This window comes from Mauremys mutica, chromosome 18, assembly GCF_020497125.1.
Source record: "Mauremys mutica isolate MM-2020 ecotype Southern chromosome 18, ASM2049712v1, whole genome shotgun sequence".
In the NCBI taxonomy this organism is placed as follows: Eukaryota; Metazoa; Chordata; order Testudines; family Geoemydidae; genus Mauremys; species Mauremys mutica.
In genome coordinates this window covers 16,083,032-16,104,686 of record NC_059089.1, presented here as the reverse complement: position 1 = coordinate 16,104,686, position 21,655 = coordinate 16,083,032, and the positions used below count along the sequence as shown (strand labels likewise).

The 21,655-nt window shown below is 58.4% G+C and overlaps 1 protein-coding gene across 2 annotated transcripts in view; it reads right to left on the bottom strand.

The window, feature by feature from the left end:
* AK1 (adenylate kinase 1) overlaps window positions 1-20,282 on the bottom strand; it is a 39,679-nt gene extending 19,397 nt beyond the window's left edge. Inside the window, exons 1-8 of one of the 2 annotated variants that reach the window (XM_044993025.1) lie at window positions 20,208-20,282; window positions 11,639-11,825; window positions 11,093-11,254; window positions 9,960-10,132; window positions 9,612-9,725; window positions 8,483-8,674; window positions 8,006-8,096; window positions 5,438-5,517 (exon numbers count right to left, since the gene is read on the bottom strand). In XM_044993025.1, the coding sequence (XP_044848960.1) occupies window positions 5,438-5,517; window positions 8,006-8,096; window positions 8,483-8,674; window positions 9,612-9,725; window positions 9,960-10,132; window positions 11,093-11,254; window positions 11,639-11,825; window positions 20,208-20,267 (1,059 nt within the window). In that variant the 5' untranslated portion in view covers window positions 20,268-20,282. Of the gene's footprint in view, window positions 1-1,973; window positions 2,070-5,437; window positions 5,518-8,005; window positions 8,097-8,482; window positions 8,675-9,611; window positions 9,726-9,959; window positions 10,133-11,092; window positions 11,255-11,638; window positions 11,826-20,207 lie in introns of those variants that run through there. The other variant, XM_044993032.1, reaches the window with a different exon arrangement.
* Window positions 20,283-21,655: the final 1,373 nt, after the last annotated feature.

The window sequence follows — 21,655 nt, the reverse complement described above, 5'->3', positions numbered from 1 at the left end:
TAGCAATTCTCCAGTCGTATGGTACAACCCCTGAGTTTACTGATTCATTAAAAATTCTTGCTAATGGGCTTGCAATTTCATGTTTCAGTTCCTTTAATATTCTTGGGTGAAGATTATCTGGGCCCTCTGATTTCGTCTCATTAAGCTGTTCAAGTTTGACTTCTACCTCGGATGTGGTAATATCTACCTCCATATCCTCATTCCCATTTGTCATCCTACCATTATCCCTAAGCTCCTCATTAGCCTCATTTAAGACTGAGGCAAAGTATTTGTTTAGCTATTGGGCCATGCCTAGATTATCCTTAACCTCCACTCCATCCTCAGTGTTTAGCGGTCCCACTTCTTCTTTCTTTGTTTTCTTCTTATTTATATGGCTATAGAACCTTTTACTATTGGTTTTAATTCCCTTTGCAAGGTCCAACTCTACATGGCTTTTGGCCTTTCTCTTAATCACCTCTCTGAGATGCCTGCTCATCCAGCTTGGTCTACAATGTCTGCCTATGAATTTTTTCCCCTTTCTTGAGATGCAGGCTTCTGATAGTTTCTGCACACTCCACACTCCTCCTCCACCGGACTGCAAAACACAAGGCCCTGTCTGTCAGGAAGATGCGGCTCTTTCCAAGATACCCTCAGTGAAACCCAACTGGGAACCATAGGGGCTGGAGCTGGGGGTGCAGTAGCACCCCCAGGCTAGAAGTGGTTTCCATCAAATGCAGGGTTTACAGTTCCATTCAATGGCTCTCAGCACCCCCCTATACAAACTGTTCCAGCACCCCTGCTGGCAGGGGGCGTGGCTGGGGATTCCTCTTCCAATCACCAGGGCCTCGGACAGCAAGGGGCTCCTAGTACAGTTCAGGGAGGGTCTGTGCAAACTTCCCAATGTCTCACTGATCCTGACCTGCAACGCCACCCAGCTACTCCCGTCCTGAGCCCCTCACCCAGCTTGGCCAATGTACCTCAGTCCGGAGCTGCAGCATCATCTATTCCGGAGCCCCTGTCCCACCACAGCCCTGCCAACACCCCACAATCCCAAGCTGCAATCCCCAACCCCCTCATTCCAACCCAGAGTCCCACAGAGCTCCACCAAGGCTCCTCTGTTCTGACTGTAACACCCCCTGCTCTGGGCTTCCCACAGCTCAGTCACTACAACAGCCTTCGAACCTGCTACACCCGCGGCCGTTCCACTCTCGGCCCCCTCCTGTGTCCAGACTGGTGAGATACCCGGTGAGTGAAAGGGGAGCAAACAGCCACTGAGCTGGGCAGACAACACACAGAGGGAGCAGCAAAGCCACCCGCTACTCACAAAGCACAGCCAGTACTGCCCACATGTACTGACTCCGGCAGGTAGGCAGAGAGCCCAGCAAGGCTGCACCACCCACACAATGGACACGCCAGCAGGCAGGCCCCAGGAATAATAGATTTTGCATTGTTCTTGCAGAGTCCAGCTGCACAAATCAAGGCCCCCTTGACAATCTTAATTAAGCCTCCCGACTTGCCTGGGTGTGGGGGAAGGAAGGTATTGTCATCCAGATGGGGAAACTGAGCCACAGGAGTCACATGACCTGTCCAATGTCATTGTGCGGCCAGGGCAGAGCTGGGGTCAGAGGCCAGGAGTCCTCACTTCCAGACCCGAGCTTTCACCCCAGTCACAAGCGAACCCAGACGCACACCCGGTGCACGTGTGGAGAGCAGCCAGCGAAGGGATAAACATCAACTCACCCGGGGAGCGCTGGGAATCTGGACCGCCCGTGACAAACAGCTACGGACGGAGCCTGCCAGGGCCAGCAGCTGCCCTGAGCTGGCTCACGAGCCACATAACCATCCCACCACCCTCCCGACTGGCTCCTGGGGCGGGAGAGCAGATGGGAAACAAAACAAGACGCTGAGCAGCAGCCGGGAGGGGTCCAAAGCAACCCTCCCCTCCAACAAAACCCTGTTCCCCTGCCCAGGCCCTGGGGGCTTTGTGTACTGACCTCTCAGCGCTGGGATGCAGACGCGGACGAGGGCAGAGCGCAGCCAGGTCCGGTTCTGTGCAGCCAGCTGCCCTGCATGTCCTCCCTGGCTATTTTTACTCTGCATATAACACTGTCATCCGCACTGCATGCCGGGAGGGGGATTCTCACAGCCTCTGAGCTGAGCCAGCAGAGAGACACCTGACTCCCGGGGATGTGATCTGCATAGCAATGATTTAGGGGCGAAGCGGGGAGTGCGTGGTGCAGACAAAGAGCCCAGTGAGAGCGAGAGCCCAGAGGAGCTGGCTGGAGGCGCTGGAGTTCCAGCAGGGAGAATGAGGCCAGGCTCAGCTCAGGTCTTGGGGCCCAATCCTGCTCCCATTGAAGTCAACAGGCAGGGCCAGAAACCAGCGTGAGTCCCCTGAAGCCTGTAGCGCTATTGCAGCTTTGCAGCCCTGTGACTGAGGTCAGAAGGGGGCCCAGCATGTCTGCACACAGAGGAGGCTGAAGTGCCGCTGCCTGACCCCCCGTTTCCAGCGCTGTTTGGAGTGCAGGGGGCCGGTACCACAGCTCTGGGGCGAGGTTCTCCGCCGATCCCCAGAGCAGCTGTAGCATGGGCAGCAGCAGGGCAAGCTTCCCCACATGCGGCCCTGCAAATGTGCCCTGGAGGGACCCCCGCTCTAGGGCTCGGGGGAGCTCAGTCCCCACAAGCTGGTCCGCCCTTTTTGTGATGTGGCAAGTGGGGACACCCCCCCCCGGGAACTGGCTGGAAATCCCCCCCCCCCCCCAGGAAGGTCCTTCCCGGGGGCAGACCAAACCGCTCCATGCTCAGGCTAAGGGCGAGCGCTCACTATTTCACCAAGCGGGACATTTTTTGCAGGTGTGGCTAAAATACTCCGGCTACCACAGCCTCTCCCTTCCATCGGCCAGGCACCCAGCCAGGCACAGCACAGCGCCGGGCCATAAGGGGGTCTCCTTGCTCCAACCCATCAGACCCATCTGTCTGTCTCTCCCCATGTGACGGAAGGTGAAAGCAGCTCGTCCTGTCCCCTGCCCCCAGAACTGCACCCAAACAAGTGCTTTGGGGGAGTTAACCCCTGCACTGCCGGGCGCTGCTGCAGCACAGGGCAAGAAACCCCCCAAAGGACTTGCCTGCTGCATGGGGGCAGCAGAAACAGACGGGGGAGCCATCCAGTGGACCAGGCAGCGCAGCTGTTAAAATGCTGCTGTAGGATCTTCTTCATCTTACTCCCTTTCTCTTGTGTTTCCAGGTGGAGGAAGGAAGCATGAGCGAATGGTTAGAGCATAAGGCTGGGAGCCAGGCCACTGGGCTTTCATTCCCAGCACTGCCACTGTCTTGCTGTGTGGCCTTGGGCAAGTCACTTCCCCTCCTGGTGCCTCAGTTTCCCCCCCCGGGGACAGTAGTTTGGGGAGTTGCGAGGCTCGAGTCCCCAGTGCATATAGAGTACTATGAGAAAGGCCACTCAGCAGCTTGAGTTATTGCTCCTGGATTATTCACTGTTTGTTTACTTCTGTTGTGTGCGTTCACATCCTCTGAATGCCAGGAAGTGATGCCAAGTAGTAACAGGGTAACAGTTACTGATCCGGTGCATTAATACAGCCCCTGGCCTCAGAGGCGTCAGAATGGCTGGGCGCCCAGCTCTGGGCCCCATTGCGCTAGGTGCTGTACAGACATGTGGCAAGAGACAGTACCTGCCTCTAGGAGCTTGCAATCCTGTGTGAGGTCTGAAGGAACCACCCGGTGGGCGGGAAGCAGCGGGAGAAGGGAGTTTATGGTCTTTCAAGCGATACCAGTGTTTGGATGCTGAGCCATGTCTTCTGGGCAGGCTCCACCATGGACGCTGCACAATTGAGGGCCAGCACATCCCCTAGCAGCCCCAAGACAAGGGCCGTGTGGAATTCATTCCCCTGCCCCAGCTAAGCCCGCCCAGCCTGACAACGCTGCACCTCCGTCTCCCAGACTATCCAAGCATGGCTCAGGCTCTGCTCTGCCTCCCGCCTGACACGCCCACACACACGCGCCCCTCCTTGCTGGGGGCAGCGTGCAATTCACCAGCGGGAACTAGGCCCCTGACACTCAGCCGGGGCTTGTGGTCAACACAGCAGCAGGAGAAAGCAGGGCCCGGGGAGGGGGGGGGGGGGAGCCGGTAGGGTGACCAGACAGCAAGTGTGAACAAACGGGACGGGGGGGTAATAGGAGCCTATATAAGAAAAAGACCGAAAAATCGGAACTCTCCCTATAAAATCGGGACATCTGGTCACCCTAGGAGCCGGGGATGGGCAGAGGCCATAGGACAGGGCTGGCTTTAACTGACTTTTTGGGACCATGGGTGGAGGGGATTGTCTCTCTGCTGCCTTGGGGCTGTCCTGGGGGAGGCGTCCCTGCCCCCACACTGACTGGTTTTGGCGGGGGAGGCTTGTCCAGCCTGCCCCAGGTGATTGCCACAGGGCTAGTCTCCCCCGGAAAAGGAGGTTGCAGGCTGCTTTGCAGGGTGAGTTTAGGGCAGAGAGAACGCAGCCGAGCGCTGCTCCACCTCCACCACACCCACCCAGCCAAACAGGGCCACCAGGTTAGCACCATGCAGGTGATCCAGAATCAGCAGGGGGAGAAAAAGCAGCCACCCTGCCCCCCACCCCCCACCCCATGCCCTGCTGCACTTGTGTGAGCCAGGATCCTCCTGGAGCAGACACAGGTGCATCAGTGTCAGCTGCCCGACTCAGCATGGCCGATGGCGTGTGAGGGATGGGCTAGTACAGAGCCTAAAGTGGTCTGGAAAAAGTGTGTGGGCGGGGGTCTCGCAACCGGGGAGCCGCAGCTGTGGTAAGACAGGGTTTAAAGTGCAGCCCAGCTCGATGTTAAATGTTCCCTTTGTCGAACTGCAACCCCTTCTGAGCTCCCCCACCGACCGCCACATGCACTGTGAGCCTTGGCCACATGCCTGCAACCGCTTACTCGCCCCACAGCTCTCCCATGAGCCCGGCTCCTCTCGCTCACGCAGCATAACACACACAGCCACACACCAGGGCTCCCGCCCCTTCCATCCCCCCCACCCAGGAGTCGCTTAGAATGATCAAGCGTACATGGCCCATCCCTCTGGGGCTCACCATCCAGCGCCGCTTCTCTTCCTGTGGGATCCCCTCCAGCAGCCCCCCTTCCCCATTCTCTACCCCCTCCGCTCCCTGTCCCTCCTCTCCCCGCCCCACTCTCTCCTCAGCGCCCACCCTGCGTTCTCTGTTCCCTGCTCGGTGCCGCGGCTGTTCCTGACCTCAGCCCACTGGCTGCTGATGGCTCCAGCAGGTGGACTCTGCTGTATGTTTCCACAGGCCCACGGGAGCGTCCCTGGTTCCTGTTTTTCATCCTTCAGGAGGAAGTTTTGTTAATTTCCAATCCCGGTCCTGGAAATTCCAATGGCATCTCCCTCAGGCTCCTAGCTGGGGCCCGGGGAGCGTCACTGCGGCCTTACCTGCCCTTCCTCATCTTCCTCCTGAGGATGTTCTCTGTCTGCACCAGACGGCGAGTCTAACAGAGCCAACGGCAGCGACCCTAAGCCAGAGACATAAATACTCACCAGGAAGCCACGTCAAACACCCCGAGGGCTTGGGGGCGGGAAGACAGGTCTCTGAACTGCCCTTCAGACACAGGGGGAGTGCTGGCCATGGGACGGGTTTGGAGTCTTCTCAGATCAGCAAGTGTAGTTGTCTATCAGAGCCATAACTAACCCTCTGTACCTTAGGAGACCCCCATCCCATCCCTGGCTCCTTCACCCACCACATACGCATTTCCGTGTTCCTCTCAGGGTTATCGGAGCCAGCTGTGCCGATCTGTTCTAGGGTCAGCTGCACGAGCTCCGGCACCCTCTTAGGATTGGTTTGCAGGAGGCGACACTGCACAGTGAGTGGGAGATTTAAAGGGCTGATCAATAGGGCCCTGCAGAGCCACAATGGCTGCCTGCAGCCGATATTAAAGGGAGTGGGTGGGGATGTGCTCAGTGTCGCAGTGAGATTAGTCCAGGGTCAGTGGGTGTGCGCAGGCACATGGGCATCAGCAGCAAGCTAGAGCAGTGGGAATGATGGTAGACGAGTCAGAGAGGAGCTGGAAGCCCCTGCAGGGTAGATGTGGGGAGCCAGGGACCTGCCGGGATGGGGGGGCACATTAATGGATCCTTCCCAAACTGTCCAGGAGGAGGCAGAGATGCACAGACCATATACTGCAGACAGCATGGCCCAGTGGGCAGGACACCGCCTGGGTGTCAAGAGCTCTGAGGTCTATTCTGAACTGCCATTGGCTTGCCATGTGACCTTGGGCAAGTCACATGATGCCTCTGTGCCTCAGTTTCCCTATTGCGGTAGTATGGCTTACCCCATGTTATAAGGCACTTTGCACTTGGCGGTAGTGTCTCCCTGGTAGCTACAGGAAGTAAAGTCTTTGGGGAGATTTGCAGACTCTAGGGGAACAGGCGTGTGTTTGGTTAGTGGGTTGGATGGCAGGGGGGGCACTGTGAATGAGAGAGTCTGCTGGCTCTGGGGTGCCCTAGCCTGTGCCACGAGCTGCCTGGACCCCAGCAGCCTATGCAGAGAGGAGGTAACAAGCTGATTCCCTCCATCCCTCCACTGGCACTTGTGCGGGTGCAATGCCCTGCATGCCAGCCTCGTGCAAAAATCACCCTGGGGTTCTGCGTTGCCTGGTGCAGAGACGGGCTCATCCCTGCCGGTTTGTCCCTGCCAGACACCGAGGTGCGGCCAGGAGCTCGCAATGAGCCTGATGCCGCAGGCCTCCTGGGGAGGGGGTACTCGGGCTCTTGTTTTCCACAGGATGAGGTGCGTCTTGGAACGGGTTAAAAGTATCCAGGGGACCGTTACTGCTTTAGGCAACTCTTCCCCATTGCCACTGGAAATGTGCTCCCAGTGGAGACACCCCGAAAGCAAAGGGCAGCGAAATCTGCAGAGCGATGACTTGCCCCAGAGAACGGCGGGGAGGCTTCCACAAGGACGGAGTCTACCGCAAGATGGGAGCGTCACCACGGCGACCCGGCACCGCTCGGCCATGGTAGACGGCACAGTGGGGGCTTCCGAGGGCAGATCATCTCTGCCAGTCACTGTTCCTCCAGCGAGCAGGCAGACGCTCCCTTCTCTTCTCTCGTACTGCTCGCGAGGACCAGAACAACTACACTGCGCCCTTCTCACTGGGGATCGCAAAGCACTTTGCAAACACCAAGGGGGAGGCTTACGAAGGACAGTGAGGTGCTCACGTCTCATTGATTTCCAATGGGGGTTGGGTGCCCAAGGTCCCTTTGTGCCTTTAAAAAAACCCTTCTCATTAATGAGTCCTCGCCGTCCCCGGTGGGCCGGGTCTGTATCTTCTCACCATTGTACAGACTGGGGAAAGCAGAGAGGTGAAGGGAACTGCCTAGGGTCACACAAAGTCGATGGCAGGGCCAGGTACAGAGTCAGCCCTCTCATCTCCCACGCCCTGGCTCTAACCATTAGGCTGTGCTGATTCCCTAAGGACTAGAGGGTTTCGGGGATCACCCAGGCGGCTGGATGCCCTGAGCTCAGCTGAGTGCTGCTCCCTGGGCCATGCAGAAGTCAGCGGTCAAGTCTCCCACCCACCTCTCTCATGGTGCCACTGGGAGAACCCCAGACAAATCAGCAACATGAGCGGGACTGCAGGGCACCGGCGAGGCTGGGAGACCGGCTTTGTGGGGCTCATGCAAACCAAGGGCTGGAGCTGCCTCCAAGTTGCAGGGACTCCCACGAAGTGAACAAAGACTCTGGTGTGCGTCACTGCCTGAGCACCTCCATCGCCTCCCCCACTAGCTATGCCACGGCTCTCGCAGAGGCAGGAGGGGATGGGAGCCGCCAGAATTACCTCCGATTCCGAAAGCCGGCCGTAAGGGGCTAGCCCTGTGCAGAGCGGGCTGGGGGGTCCCATCTGGATGTGGAGTTACAACTCCCAGGGGTCTGTGTTCCCGTGGGCAGCCCAGTTCCCTTGGCCAGTCATCCTGACTGCGCCTAAGGGGCTCCGCTCTCACCTGCTGCATCGATGCCATGTGGGAAGAACCGCTCCTGAACCATAGAGCTGATGTCACCAAATACATCGTCCTCCTCTCTGTCTGCGTCAAACTGAAAGAGGAAAGACAGAGACGGCCATCAGCCGGGTTCTGGGGGCGGGGAGGGGTGTGCTGGGGGAAGGGAGACTGGGAACCCCACTCCACTCTGGGGTTCAGGACTCTCCCACAGTGACTCCCACCTGCATCTCAGAAGAGCGAGACCTCAGGCCACGGTGCACATTATGCAGGTCAGTGCACCTGGGAGCATGCCCCATGCTTATCCTTTGTGATGAGTACAAGAGACCTGGAGGACCCAGTATGTGTCAAGACCCTAAATCAAGCTGGTAACCAAGGCTTGGATCTGTGCAAGAGCTGGTGTCTGGGACTGCTAACTAGACCAGCTTCAGTGGGAAAGGCAGTGTCCCAATCCAGGCACGGGCTGCCCTGACAGAGCCTTACCCGGACAATGACGCTCTTTTCCTGGTAATATTTCACAATCAGCGGGATGTTCTGCTTGAAGGTCTCCACCCTCCGGTCAATGGCGTGGGTGTTATCGTCCGGCCGGCCCTGCTCCTGCGCCCGTTTCTCCAGACGCTGCCGGAGACGTTGGTTGGAGCAGGCCAAGAAAACCACCAGGTCTGGGGAGCCGATCTGCCAGTGAGAGAGACGAGCACCGATGGCAAGACAGTGGTGATCCCTTCCCTATGGGGGGGCTCTGGGGAGTCCTTGATGGGCCCAACAGGGGCGCTGAGGATTTCAGGGCTCCTTGGGAGCCGAGACCCCATCAGCAAAGGGCTCTAATGGCTCCCAGCCCCTCCACATCAACACCCCTCTGTTCCGCAGAGGAGCTGCACGTCTCCAATGAATCCTGCCATCCCACAATGGGGTCTGGAGAGCCCCGGGGCACCCCTGAGTCAGCATGGCCCTGTCCCTCAGGGGCTAGAGGGGTCCCGGCATTCCCAGGACCCTCAGGGCTGAACTGAGTCGATCATGTTCATATCTGGGACCCTGAGCGCAGACGTGACTCTCCCTCTGTGGTGCTGCATCCTCTGGCACTGCGGGAACAACGGCAGGGGCCTGACATGTCCTCGGAGAGGAGGGGCACTGCCGTGGCAGCTCCAAAGCACAGGCTGGCACCCGGTGCAGAGGGTGCAGTGAGACCAAAGGTGTGTGCCTTGGGAGAGGAGGGGAAAACTGAGCCATGCACTTGCCCTTGGCCAGCAAAGGGTCACCGAGAGCAACGGTCTTTGTCCTCTATGTAGTTAGGCTATGCCAGGCCGTGCCCTGTGTCCTCAGAGAGCAGAGCCTGAAGCAGGGGCATACACCCTTAGGTGGGGGAGAGGGGGCAGAATGGAGGGGCTCTGCCAACATCCAATAACCAGAAAAGGGAAAGGACAAAGCAGCACATCCAAGGAGGATAGCGCCAGGTGAGGGGATGCTCTTCAGGAGAGGCCCGGGGCACAGGGTGCCAGAAGAGGGGCACCCACCTTCAGAGCGGGTGCCTGGTGAGGGCGCAGGGAAAAGGGCAGCCCAGGATGGACAGGAAAGCCTTGTAAAGCCCCTTTGTTTATCCACAGCTGCACCTCACCTGCTCCTCGAAGGTGAAGGCCTGGCCTATCTCCCGCGGGAACCCGTCCACCACAAAGCCTTTGGCATCTTGCTGCTTAATGAACTGCTGCTTCAGCTCCTCAATGGTCGTTTCCTGCAAGGCAAAGAGACCTCTCAAGGGGCTGGTAATGGGGGATGGAGACTGAGCCTCTCACCTACAGGCCGCTGGGCTGAACCCAGCCCGGCTCAGAAGGGACCAAAAAGTCATTCCCAGCTGGTGGCTGCCGGGTGGCCCCTGAGTGCAGAAGGCAGGAGTCTCTTGCAAGCTGGATGGATGCCCCCTCGGGCTGCGCTGAAGGGGTGATAGGAAGCTCTGGCCAGGACTCACTGGCGGGGCCAGTTCCCCGTTGGCGATGATCTTGGCGATCAGCTCCCACTTCCTGTCGCTGGTGGCGTGGTGGATCAGCTGGTTGCGCAGGATCTCACCCACCGAGATGCAGACGAAGCCGAAGTGGGAGGCCATCTTGGTGCTCTGAGTGCCCTTCCCGCTGCCAGGGCCTCCTGCCAAGCAAGAGAGGGTCAAGGAGGCATCTGTGCCTGAGCACCCCTAAGCCGTGGACAAGAGGCTCTTTCCTTGCCTGGCCAAGGTTTTCCCCAAGGGGTACGTGTGTGCAAGTAAGTTACCTACTAGCAGCTCTGGAAAAGCTCAAGTGGTAATTGTCGTGCTCTTCGAGCAAGAGAACACGGGCTCTACTCCTGGTTCCCCAGATACTCAAGGATTTATCAAGCACCTGTGTCTGTTGTCTGCAGCATGCGCCTTCAACACAGAGGTGCCAGGGTCGAGTCCCCTGTATGGGATTAGCCAGCTTTGGGCTTCTTCACTGAACTGATGAAGGAGCCTCTGATAAGGCAGCTGAGTTCCCATTGACCATTGAATACAAAGGCCTGGTTCTTCTCTCACCTACACTGGTGTAAATCAGGAGGAAGGAGTTGAATTTCACTGATGTAAGTGTGGGGAGAAGCTGGCTGCAGGCATTAAAGGGTAGGAGGCCATTTCCCCCAAAATAGCTACACTAGCAACAACATATGTAATTGAGACAACAACCAAACTCATCAGGAATGGTGGGGAAACAGAGGAGGAAGCAGCCGTCCTTAGGGGAATAATAATCCTTCTCCAGCGCCTCCCATTCCAGGATCTCAAAGTGCTTAACACATATTTATGAATTAACCCCTTCCAGCCCCCAGCAAAGCAGTGCAGCATTATTTCCATTTTACAGATGTGGAAACTGAGGCTTGCAAATTGTCCTCTTCCTTAATATGTGGCTGTCTAATAGGGAAACCCACTGGAGATTACAGGATGCGTCTTCGTTTGTCTATCATCTCTATCTCCCCGTCCTTCCTCTGCCTCTCTTCTCCCCTCCTTCTCCCTCTCCCATGCTCGGTTATTCCTCCGCCTCTCCCCAGAGGGATTACCCAAGCTGCATGGCTCATCCCACAGCTGCAGGTAAGCAAGTTTCTCACCGATCACGAAGATGATTTTGGGGCGGGGTCTACTGGGGTTGAAGACGTCATACTCCTGGATCAGTCCAGTGGACTCTGTCATGTCTGAGTCACTCTCGATGGAGAACTGGCTCTGGATGGGTGGCAGGCACCCATACCGGCGGTATGGCCCTGCAAGGGAGTCTGCAGGAGAAACCAGGGGCAATGCATCAGCTGCAGTGAGACTGCACACGGCCCACTCAGGTGGCTGCAGTGCTGCTACACTGAGGCGCTGACCTGAGTGGCACGTAGGGATATAGGTGTGAACATATGGATGAGCCAGCTAAGACAGGTGTGCATGCAGGTGGGCAACAGGTATGTGCCTGGGCATGTGCAGGTGCACACAAGTCTGTGCCAACCTGTGGGCAGACATGCTCACGCATGTGCACTGGGATCTGTGAGCATTTGCACCTGCATGGTCTTTGTGTTGTTTGCACGTACTCGGGCCTCCGAGAAAGTCTGCCCATGAGCAGTCCTGCCCCTGATCCCCACCTCTCTGAACAGACGCCAGTTCAAGGTGCAGCTCACCTGTCCAGAAAATGGGTTTCTTCCCCTGCCCGCCATTGATGGGGGGTAAGGTCCACCGCTCCTGGCCAATGAAAGTGTCCCATTGCACCTTCTCGGGACCACCCAGCTCCCGGACCTTCTGCAAGCAGCACTCCAGGTAGTCGATGGGGTCCTCAGGGTGGTAATACATCAAGCCCGTTAGCATGCTCTGGGAAGGAAGCAGACACAGGTCAGACAAGGCGGGGTGAGAGACAGCAGGGAAAAGAGAGGGAGAATTTGGTGGCGAGATTCTGCAGAGCAGGGGAGCGGTGATGAAATCTGTGGAGTGCTGGAATCACCTCTGGGTGGCTGCATGGCTCTGGTGTACTAGGAGGAGGGATGGAGATGAGGGAGGCGCTTGTCCCTCCAGGAGCCTAGCAGGACACCATATAGCCCAAGTCCTGGCGTGTGTTTATGCTCAGAGACTCACGCTTTCATTACACTGGTGGGTGCCTTGGTTTTGCTGTGCTTGACGTCTGCATATCTTGCAGTCCAAGGAGACAGTGGGCCAGGCCTGGCTATTCTCAGGTGTGAGGGGGCACCTTCCTCTGAAGCCTGTGGTACTGATGGCTGCAAACACCTGACACTGGGCTGGCTGGACCACAGGCCTGATCCAGTCTGGCAGTTCCTAGAAGAAGGAAAAGCGGCCCGGGGATGTCCGTCACACCCGCACTCAGCCAGAACACAAATGCACCATCGGCAGGAAGAAAGAGGAAGCCGCAGAAGGGCTCTGAACCAAGCTGATCTCGACAGAGATTCCACTCGGCTATGAGCAGACTCCTCCCAGGACTCAAGGCAGGAGAAGGGCTCTCCGGGGCGCCGCGGGTCAGGGACGGCAGTGGCAGCCTGCAGCTTTCTCGTGAACTCTGAAAAAAGCTGGCGAATGCGGTTGCTGGACAGGAAAGGGGCGCAGGAGGGTGGCAGAGAGGTAGACAAGCACGCACCCAGCGGCCAAAGTTGGTCCTGCAGGCGGGGGATTCCTGTAGTTTGTGAGCCCTGGGACAGGAGAGGGAAGCACTGGAAAGGGGTCCCAAAAGAAACTCCACCCCCAGGGGTTTTAGCAGCACAGTGTAGGAGACATGGGAGAGGTTTGCAGGGGGGCAGGAAGGACCTTCGAGGACCTGGGTCAAAACAACTCATGTAACTTATATCCCCATCTGCGCCTGAATTACCTCCTCTGTCCACACCACGCCGCAGTTCGGGGCGAGACCTGCACCAAGACACAGTCGCATTTCCACTGCTGCCCTGAAGCAGCCAGGGAGCTCCAGCACAGAGCTAGGATTAAACCACCTCCCTACATAGCAAGGCAGGGAGTCTACTGCTTAGAGCAGGGCGATGGGAGTGAAGAGACCTGGGGTTGTGTGTCTGGCTCTGCCACTGACTCACTGTGCGACCTTGGACAAATCACTTCACCTCTCCCTGCCTGTTTCCATCTTTGTCACATGGCGCTAATGATCCTGGCCCACCCTGAGGAAAGGTGCAATTACAGCTCAGGATCCAGGACCCTCTCTCCAGCAATGTTATACCATGTTCTCTCTGCTTGCTGGCAGCCAGCACGGTGTAGCCCCCACTATTACAGCACCTGCTCTAGTGAACCATGGTCATGCTGGGCCCACTAAACTGAGACATGACTCGCCTGCGATATTCTCCAGGCTAGCGGCACAGCTTCCGAGCACCGAGGTGTGACCATGTCGCCTCCACTGCTAGCACAGAACAGCACCTAGGAACCAGCCCAGAGACACAGCTCCAGCACATTGGCTGTGGGTCAGATTCTGCAGTTCACACCAAGGAAGGAACTCAGGAGAGCGGTGGAATAAGGTCCTAGTTGGTGTGAGTGACGGTGGTGGAATCCAGCCCTATCTTATCAGTGCTTAGCAGAGCAGATATCCTCAAAGCACTTTGCAAATATTCACTAACGAATCCTCTTATCAGCCTGCTGAGGCAGGTACCTACAGAGGAGAGAAGTGAAGCATAGAGAAGTGACATGACTTGCCTAAAGAGGTAGGAAAGAGAACCCAGGTGTCCTGATTCCCCTGCTCCAACCCCTCAGCTCACCTGTGTCTCTCTCAGCGTGTGGTATCCACTGCATGACGTTCCCGGGGATAACCAAGGAGCAATAATGAGAGACAAGTGCAGCCTCTGAGTCACATGACCACAGGGTCGCCTACAGCCCTGTGGCCCTTGGCAGCAAAGTTCAGGGGGCCTATCGTGCAGGCGGGAAAATTGCCTTCTTTGATTCCCACTGGAGCTGGTGCTGCTGGCAATGCTGCTCGCTTGTTATATTAATGAGCCACAGCTCGCTCATTTCCATGTCAGTGTTTGCTAACAGCCACGATGAGAAGCTGCAAGCACCTCCAACCACTCGAAGCAGCTAGGAACAAAATGGGGGGGTGGTGGGAGGGGAGCATGGACGCTCCAGCCCAGCCACGGGAACACACAGCCTGTGTTGGGGGGAGAGGGGTGCACCTGGCAGGATCAAAGGCAACTGCAGGGGATATGAGTGCCACGGCTCCTTTCAAAGCGGTTCCTTCAAAGCGCCATTGCATGAGAGAGCCTAGGCCTGGAAGCAGTGAGTGCTCCAAGCCAGGACACAGAGGTTTGCAGGTTGCTATGGGCCCCGTCCGGAAGAGTCTTCTGCCATTGGAGAATCATAAATCCCTAGCTCTTGTCATCAGGCAAATGCCAAGCGCTCAGCAAAGATTTGAGAGTTGCAGATGTTAGGGCCAGAAGAGATCATTAGTCACCCAGTCTGTCTGCCCTCCTGTAGGACACAGCCTAGAAAATCTCAGCCCGTTACCCGTCTGCTGGGCACATCTTCCGGGAAGGTGTCCAGTCTTGTCTTGAAAACCTCACCAGACGGAGAATCCACCACTGCCCTGGAAGGTTGTTCCTATGGTTAATCACCCTCACTGTTAAAAAAACGCTGCCTTATTTCTACTCTGGCTTTGTCTGGCGTCAGCCTCCAGCCACCAGTTCTCGCCGTACTTGTGCATTCAAGGGCTCGTTAGGGATTTTTTTCCCCACAGAAGTCCCTATACGCAGGGAGCCAGGATCAGAGAGGGGAAGGGACTCACTCAAGGCCGTAGAAAGCATGAATGACAGAGCTGGGAAGGGCACTCGGGGGCTCCCCCGCCATCCCGTCACACCCTTGCACCGAGAGCCCTGCTGGGGGGGCTGCTGCACTCGGACAGGGCTTGGACTGAACATTTTTCTACAGGGCCCTCCCCCCACGTGCCTTTTCATGCCCTTCCCCAAGTCCCTCCCGACTCTCTTCCCCACCCCTTCACTAGGGTGGGAGAGCCACATCTTGGAGGATGAATTTCTAGAGCCGAGTGAGGATTGGGGGCAGGAAGAGGCAGCAAGACGCCACAGCGACGGGCGCTGTGTATGAACCCTGAGAGCGAACGGGTCAGCCATTCTGCCCTGACGTGCCAAGGTGACTGCAGGATCGGGGCCGCCAAGCAGCTCAAAGGGTCCTGGCAAGTTGCCAAGGCAGCCCTTAGAATTAACCCTTCAGTGACCCAGGTACCATGCTCTGGATGCAATTTTGAATGGGCTGTCAAATAAACAATGACCTCACACAGCTGGCAACTTCCCCCGAAAAGCAAACAGTCACGCCCATCAGGGAGGGGACCGGACTGGGGCTCTCCATTCACAAGCCTGGATCACACTCTATCCCATACTGGAGGTGGCTGGACTCCAGCAAGCCATGTGCTGAAAGCCAAAGTGCCAGTGTCACCAGCGTGGCTGAACCAAGGGCTGGTTTTGGAACCCGGGAGCCCTCCAGTGGAGGGTGGTAGGAGACCACAGGGTTTTCTTCCAGCCTGTTGTCCCAGTAACAACGTTAGCGCTTTCCATACACTGTCAGTTCACCCAGCACTCGGGCAAGGGAGAGCAGTCTCGTGCATTATGCCCACATGGCAAACGGACAGACTGTGGTTCACACACACCTCTGCTGGCCTGACACCAAATCCAGGCTGCCCAAAAACATTGCCAGAGGACAGACAGATACAGACACACAAATGCATCGCATCATTAATATAGATTTTTTTTGAATCCCTGGAATGCTCTGGGCCATTGAGAACTAACCAGCATGCAGCAGGCAAGTCATCCTAATGCTGCAAGGATTGGTGGCACTCAGGGTCCACAAAACAGAAACGTCTCTGTTCACCTCCTGTGCTGGGGCCACTCAGGTTCTCTTACTCTACAATGGTGACATTTACAGTACAGCGGGTCCATGTGAAGCTTCAGGCTAAGGGTTTAAGGGCTGGAGGGGCTTTGAATTTCACCCTTCCTTAGGAACGATCTACAGCTTTCTGCAGTGGGGAAGGCCAATCCTCATGCTTCAAGGCATAAGGTGATCACCAGCTGGGGTCAGGATGAAATTCTTCTTCCTGGTGCAGAACTGAGCAGGTGTATAATAGACAGGGACTATAGAAACCAGAGGGAGATTCGGGCCAGATCTCTGGGGCTTTATGTTCTCGTTCCGTTTCTGCCTCTGCTCAGCTCTGTGTTTTCAAGCCAGCTGTTACTGTAAAACCAAAGGAAAGCCCTTCACAAAACACTAGTAAGGTTATTAGAGTGAGCGGCTCCTGCTGGAGCCCATTTTATAGCTGATCCATAATATTCCACCCGCTACCATCATAGGAGCCCAACAGTATGGAGCTAATTTTGTGGCACATGCCACCCTCGGCCTTATTTGTAAGGACAGTGGTGAGTCTCTCAGTTAATTCCATAATCGAGACTGTCTGATGCCGGCCTTGTTGCTATGTTGTTAGTGCTTCATATACATAGGGCCAAGCTCTCGACTCCATTACACCAGCGTAAATCAGGAGTTCATTGAAATCAGTAAAGTTGCTCTGCTTTAGGTTGTAGTTCGTGGTCTGGTTCTTCTTCTCCCTTCCCCCCACCCCCCATCCAGCATGGCCTTGTTAAACAGGAAGCACATCAATCTGTCAAACCAGGATATGCAGTCACACTTCATGGGGGTGTTGTGGGGGGGGGGGAAGGAACCCCCCCAAAAAAATCAAACAGCTGAGAGATCACTCAAGCAGCTGCCCCTTTAAAATGTACAGCAGTTTTGAATTCTATACCGGATGCTCCTGCTGGTAAATGGGACGCTGGACCAGTACATCAGCTAGCTGCTTGCGGAAAAATACCCAGATGCCACATGGGTAACAATGCCATCCCTGAGAGTAACCCCACAAAACCCCACGAAGACCAACGTGGTCAATTCAGTTCTGGGCTCACCTACTCTGGGTTAGATCCAGGGAGAGACACTGGGGCAAGCAGGAGGAGAATCAGGCCCATTCTCTCAATCCACACACCACATTGCCTGGATTTGAGGGGCGAGGAAGCAGGCACCTAATTTTAATTCTGCCTAGAGTGAAAGCCTGAATGATGCCAAGAAGGTTGGGGAGGCCAGAAAGCCACAGGGAGAGCCCACATCCTCAGCACAGGTGGGAAATCCACACATGCAGATTTACTGCATCTCTAATCAGGACAGGACAGCGCTGGAGGCAGCAGGTTTCCAGATCAGAGAGGGCTTGGCCATTCCTATCCTCCTTTGAATCTGCCTCTTCTGAGCCTCACCAACTGCTGGATGTGGCTGGGCAAAACACACTGTCCATTGAACCAGATATAGCCAAAGCTTCCTCACAGAGGTACGGTAGGGAAGGGGATGTGGGGAAAGGAAGCAGAGGGAGGGGTAAAGCAGATGAGGGCACACAAGAAGGTGGGTTATTCAAGAGCAGGAGGATTCAGGGTGAAGGGGCACCTACGGGGCGGGGAGGGTCTACAGGCAAGAGTGGGGATTGGGACGAAGGTAAATGAGAAGGGGGTAATTGAACAGCTCATGCAGGGGAAGGAGGTAAAAAGGGAGAGAGGGGAGAGGGCACAGGGTGAGAGAGAACGGAAGGAGCCCAGGGATATTAGGGGAGAACGGACTAGGGGTGCTGGTGGAGGGCATGGTATATGAGGGGAGGGGAATACTATGAAGGTGCTGGAGGCCTTGAGGTATGAGGGGAGGTGAAGAGGAGGGATGTAGTGGGATGGTGGCAGGGGACGGGGGTATGAGGGGAGGTGGAGGGGAGGGTGGCAGGGGACAGGGGGTTTGAGGGGAAGTGGAGGGGAGGGATGTGGAGGAGGGTGGCAGAGGACGGGGTGTGAGGGGAGGTGGAGGGAAGAGTGGCAGGGGACAGGGGGTATGAGGGGAAGTGGAGGGGAGGGAGGTGGAGGGAGGGTGGCAGAGGACAGGGGGTGAGGGGAGGTGGAGGGGAGGGAAGTGGAAGGAGGGTGGCAGGGGACAGGGGGTGAGGGAGGTGGAGGGGAGGGATGTGCAGGGAGGTGGCAGAGGACAGGGGGTGAGGGGAGGTGGAGGGGAGGGATGTGGAAGGAGGGTGGCAGGGGACAGGGGGTGAGGGAGGTGGATGAGAGGGATGTGGAGGGGGGTGGCAGAGGACAGGGGGTGTCAGGGGAGGTGGAGGGGAGGGATGTGCGGGGAGGGTGGCAGAGGACAGGGGGTGAGGGGAGGTGGAGGGGAGGATGGCAGAGGACAGGGGGTGAGGGAGGTGGAGGGGAGGGATGTGGCAGGAGGGTGGCAGGGGACAGGGGGTGTTAGGGGAGGTGGAGGAGAGGGATGTGCAGGGAGGGTGGCAGGGGACAGGGGGTGAGGGAGGTGGATGAGAGGGATGTGGAGGGGGTGGCAGAGGACAGGGAGTGTTAGGGGAGGTGGAGGGGGGGGATGTGCAGGGAGGGTGCAGAGGACGGGGGTGAGGGGAGGTGGATGAGAGGGATGTGGAGGGGGGTGGCAGAGGACAGGGGGTGTGAGGGGAGGTGGAGGGGAGGGATGTGCAGGGAGGGTGCAGAGGACGGGGGTGAGGGGAGGTGGACGAGAGGGATGTGGAGGGGGGTGGCAGAGGACAGGGGGGTGAGGGAGGTGGATGAGAGGGATGTGCGGGGAGGGTGGCAGAGGACAGGGGGTGAGGGAGGTGGAGGGGAGGGTGGCAGGGGACAGGGGGTGTCAGGGGAGGTGGAGGGGAGGGATGTGGAGGGGAGGGTGGCAGGGGACAGGGGGTGTTAGGGGAGGTGGAGGGGAGGGATGTGCAGGGAGGGTGCAGAGGACGGGGGTGAGGGGAGGTGGATGAGAGGGATGTGGAGGGGGGTGGCAGAGGACAGGGGGTGAGGGAGGTGAGGATGGCAGAGGACAGGGGGTGAGGGAGGTGGAGGGGAGGGATGTGGAGGGGAGGGTGGCAGGGGACAGGGGGTGAGGGAGGTGGAGAGGAGGATGGCAGAAGACAGGGGGTGTTAGGGGAGGTGGAGGGGAGGGATGTGGAGGGGGGTGGCAGAGGACAGGGGGTGAGGGAGGTGGAGGGGAGGATGGCAGAGGACAGGGGGGTGTGAGGGGAGGTGGATGAGAGGGATGTGCAGGGAGGTGGCAGGGGACAGGGGGTGTTAGGGGAGGTGGAGGGGAGGGAGGTGCAGGGAGGTGGCAGGGGACAGGGGGTGTTAGGGGAGGTGGAGGGGAGGGAGGTGCAGGGAGGGTGCAGAGGACGGGGGTGAGGGAGGTGGATGAGAGGGATGTGGAGGGGGGTGGCAGAGGACAGGGGGTGAGGGAGGTGGAGGGGAGGGACGTGGAGGGGGGTGGCAGAGGACAGGGGGTGAGGGAGGTGGAGGGGAGGGATGTGGAGGGGGGTGGCAGAGGACAGGGGATGAGGGAGGTGGATGAGAGGGATGTGGAGGGGAGGATGGCAGAGGACAGGGGGTGTTAGGGGAGGTGGAGGGGAGGGATGTGGAAGGAGGGTGGCAGGGGACAGGGGGTGAGGGAGGTGGATGAGAGGGATGTGGAGGGGGGTGGCAGAGGACAGGGGGTGAGGGAGGTGCAGGGAGGTGGCAGAGGACAGGGGGTGAGGGAGGTGGAGGGGAAGGATGTGGAGGGGGGTGGCAGAGGACAGGGGATGAGGGAGGTGGATGAGAGGGATGTGGAAGGAGGGTGGCAGGGGACAGGGGGTGAGGGAGGTGGATGAGAGGGATGTGCGGGGAGGGTGGCAGAGGACAGGGGGTGTTAGGGGAGGTGGAGGGGAGGGATGTGGAGGGGAGGGTGGCAGGGGACAGGGGGTGAGGGAGGTGGATGAGAGGGATGTGGAGGGGAGGATGGCAGAGGACAGGGGGTGAGGGAGGTGGAGGGGAGGGTGGCAGGGGACAGGGGGTGAGGGAGGTGGATGAGAGGGATGTGGAGGGGAGGATGGCAGAGGACAGGGGGTGAGGGAGGTGGAGGGGAGGGTGGCAGGGGACAGGGGGTGTTAGGGGAGGTGGAGGGGAGGGAGGTGCGGGGCACGGGGTACACGGGAGGGGTACACGGGGTATGGAGCTTGGGGCGGGGTTACCGGGGTGGGAGTGGGCTGGGGTCCCCGGGGCTCTCTGCGCAGAGGGGGCTGGAGCTGCCCCCGGGACCGGGAGAGCCTGGGACCCCCGGCGCTTGGCTGGGATCTCCCAGCGCGGAGCGCGGCGCAGCCCCTCGGCCCCCGGCCCGGCCCCCGCCCCCGGCGCTCACCTCGAAGAGCTGCGGGATCGCTCTGCGCGACAGATAGTCCTGCGCGTCCGCCGCGGTCATGCTGCAGCGCGCAGCGCCGGCCCGGCCGGGCAGGCTCCTCCCGCGGGCTGGGGCAGGAGGAGCCGGGTCCTCCCGCTCCCCGGCGCCTGTGGCAGGTGCCCCCTCCCCTGCTGGGGGGGAGGGTCTGGACTCGGGAGCCCGGGCTGCAGGGAGGGCTTGGAGGAGGGGCTGGGAGCTGCAGGCTGTGGGTCCCGAGCTCTAGGATCTGGGGGGTGGAGGCCTGGGGCAGGGAGCTATGGGGCTGGGGCTGCAGGCTTGGGGGGGGGGTGGCAGGGTGATGTCTCTCGGGAGGGACTGGGGGGCTACAGGCTGTGGGTCCGGGGCTGCAGGATCGGGGGAGATGCAGGCTGTGGGGCTGGGGCTGCGGGATTTAGGGGGGAGGTGCAGGCTGTGGGGCTGGGGCTGCGGGATTTAGGGGGGAGGTGCAGGCTGTGGGGCTGTAGGATCTGGGGAGAGGAGGAGCTGCAGGCTGGTGGGTCAGGGGCTGCTGCGGGGGGGGGCAGGGGGAAGGAGGGACAGGTGCAGGCTGGTGGGTCAGGGGCTGCTGCTGGGGGGGGCAGGGGGAAGGAGGGACAGGTGCAGGCTGTGGGTCCGGGGCTGGGGGCTGCCGTGAAGCCACTAGAAATGAGGCTGTGGGTCAAGCAGCTGAGAAGACGAGTCTGGCAGACACCCCAGGCTACTGACTGCTGCCGAGTGGCAATAGAGTCAGAAGCTGCCTTCCACCCACCCCCTGCCCTCACAGGGCTGGATACAGATCACCTGTCCTCTCAGTGAATCACCTGCCACTGGCAGGGGTCTTTTGGCTGCCGTCATCCGATCAGCTCTCCAGCGGGCCGCGGGGTTCAGGAGAAAAAGGCAAGACCTTGAATTTCTAGGAGAAAACACAAGCAGACACCCCACCCCTTGTCCCTGGGGGGTCCCTTTTCAGGCCTTTTTCCTGCACCACAAGGAAGCAAAGTCAGGTCTAGTGCTGTTTAGCTTTGCGGCAGCAGCCCCGATCCTGCCCCAGCACCAGCATCACTGTCTCCCAGCCTGAAGATGCACAAGGAGGACCCCAAAATGGCCACAAATACGCAGGACTTATTATGTAACATGAAGTATCTAGAGGCCTCAGGCCGGGATCAGGCCGCACTTCATAGGCTGCACCCAGACACCACAAAGATGGCCCTTCCCAGGTAACATATGGGCTGAGCAATCAGGCACACCGGTATCCCTCCCTAGTGTCACTTTACCTGCAGGACCCTTGGGACTTGAAATCCTGATGCTGGACTAGTCAGATTAGGAAGGTTTGTATATAGCAACTATGGCTTTGCTTTACAATGTAACTGTTTAGTGTGTGTGTGTGTGTGGGGGGAACGAGGCTATAGCAAAGGGCAATTGAGATCACC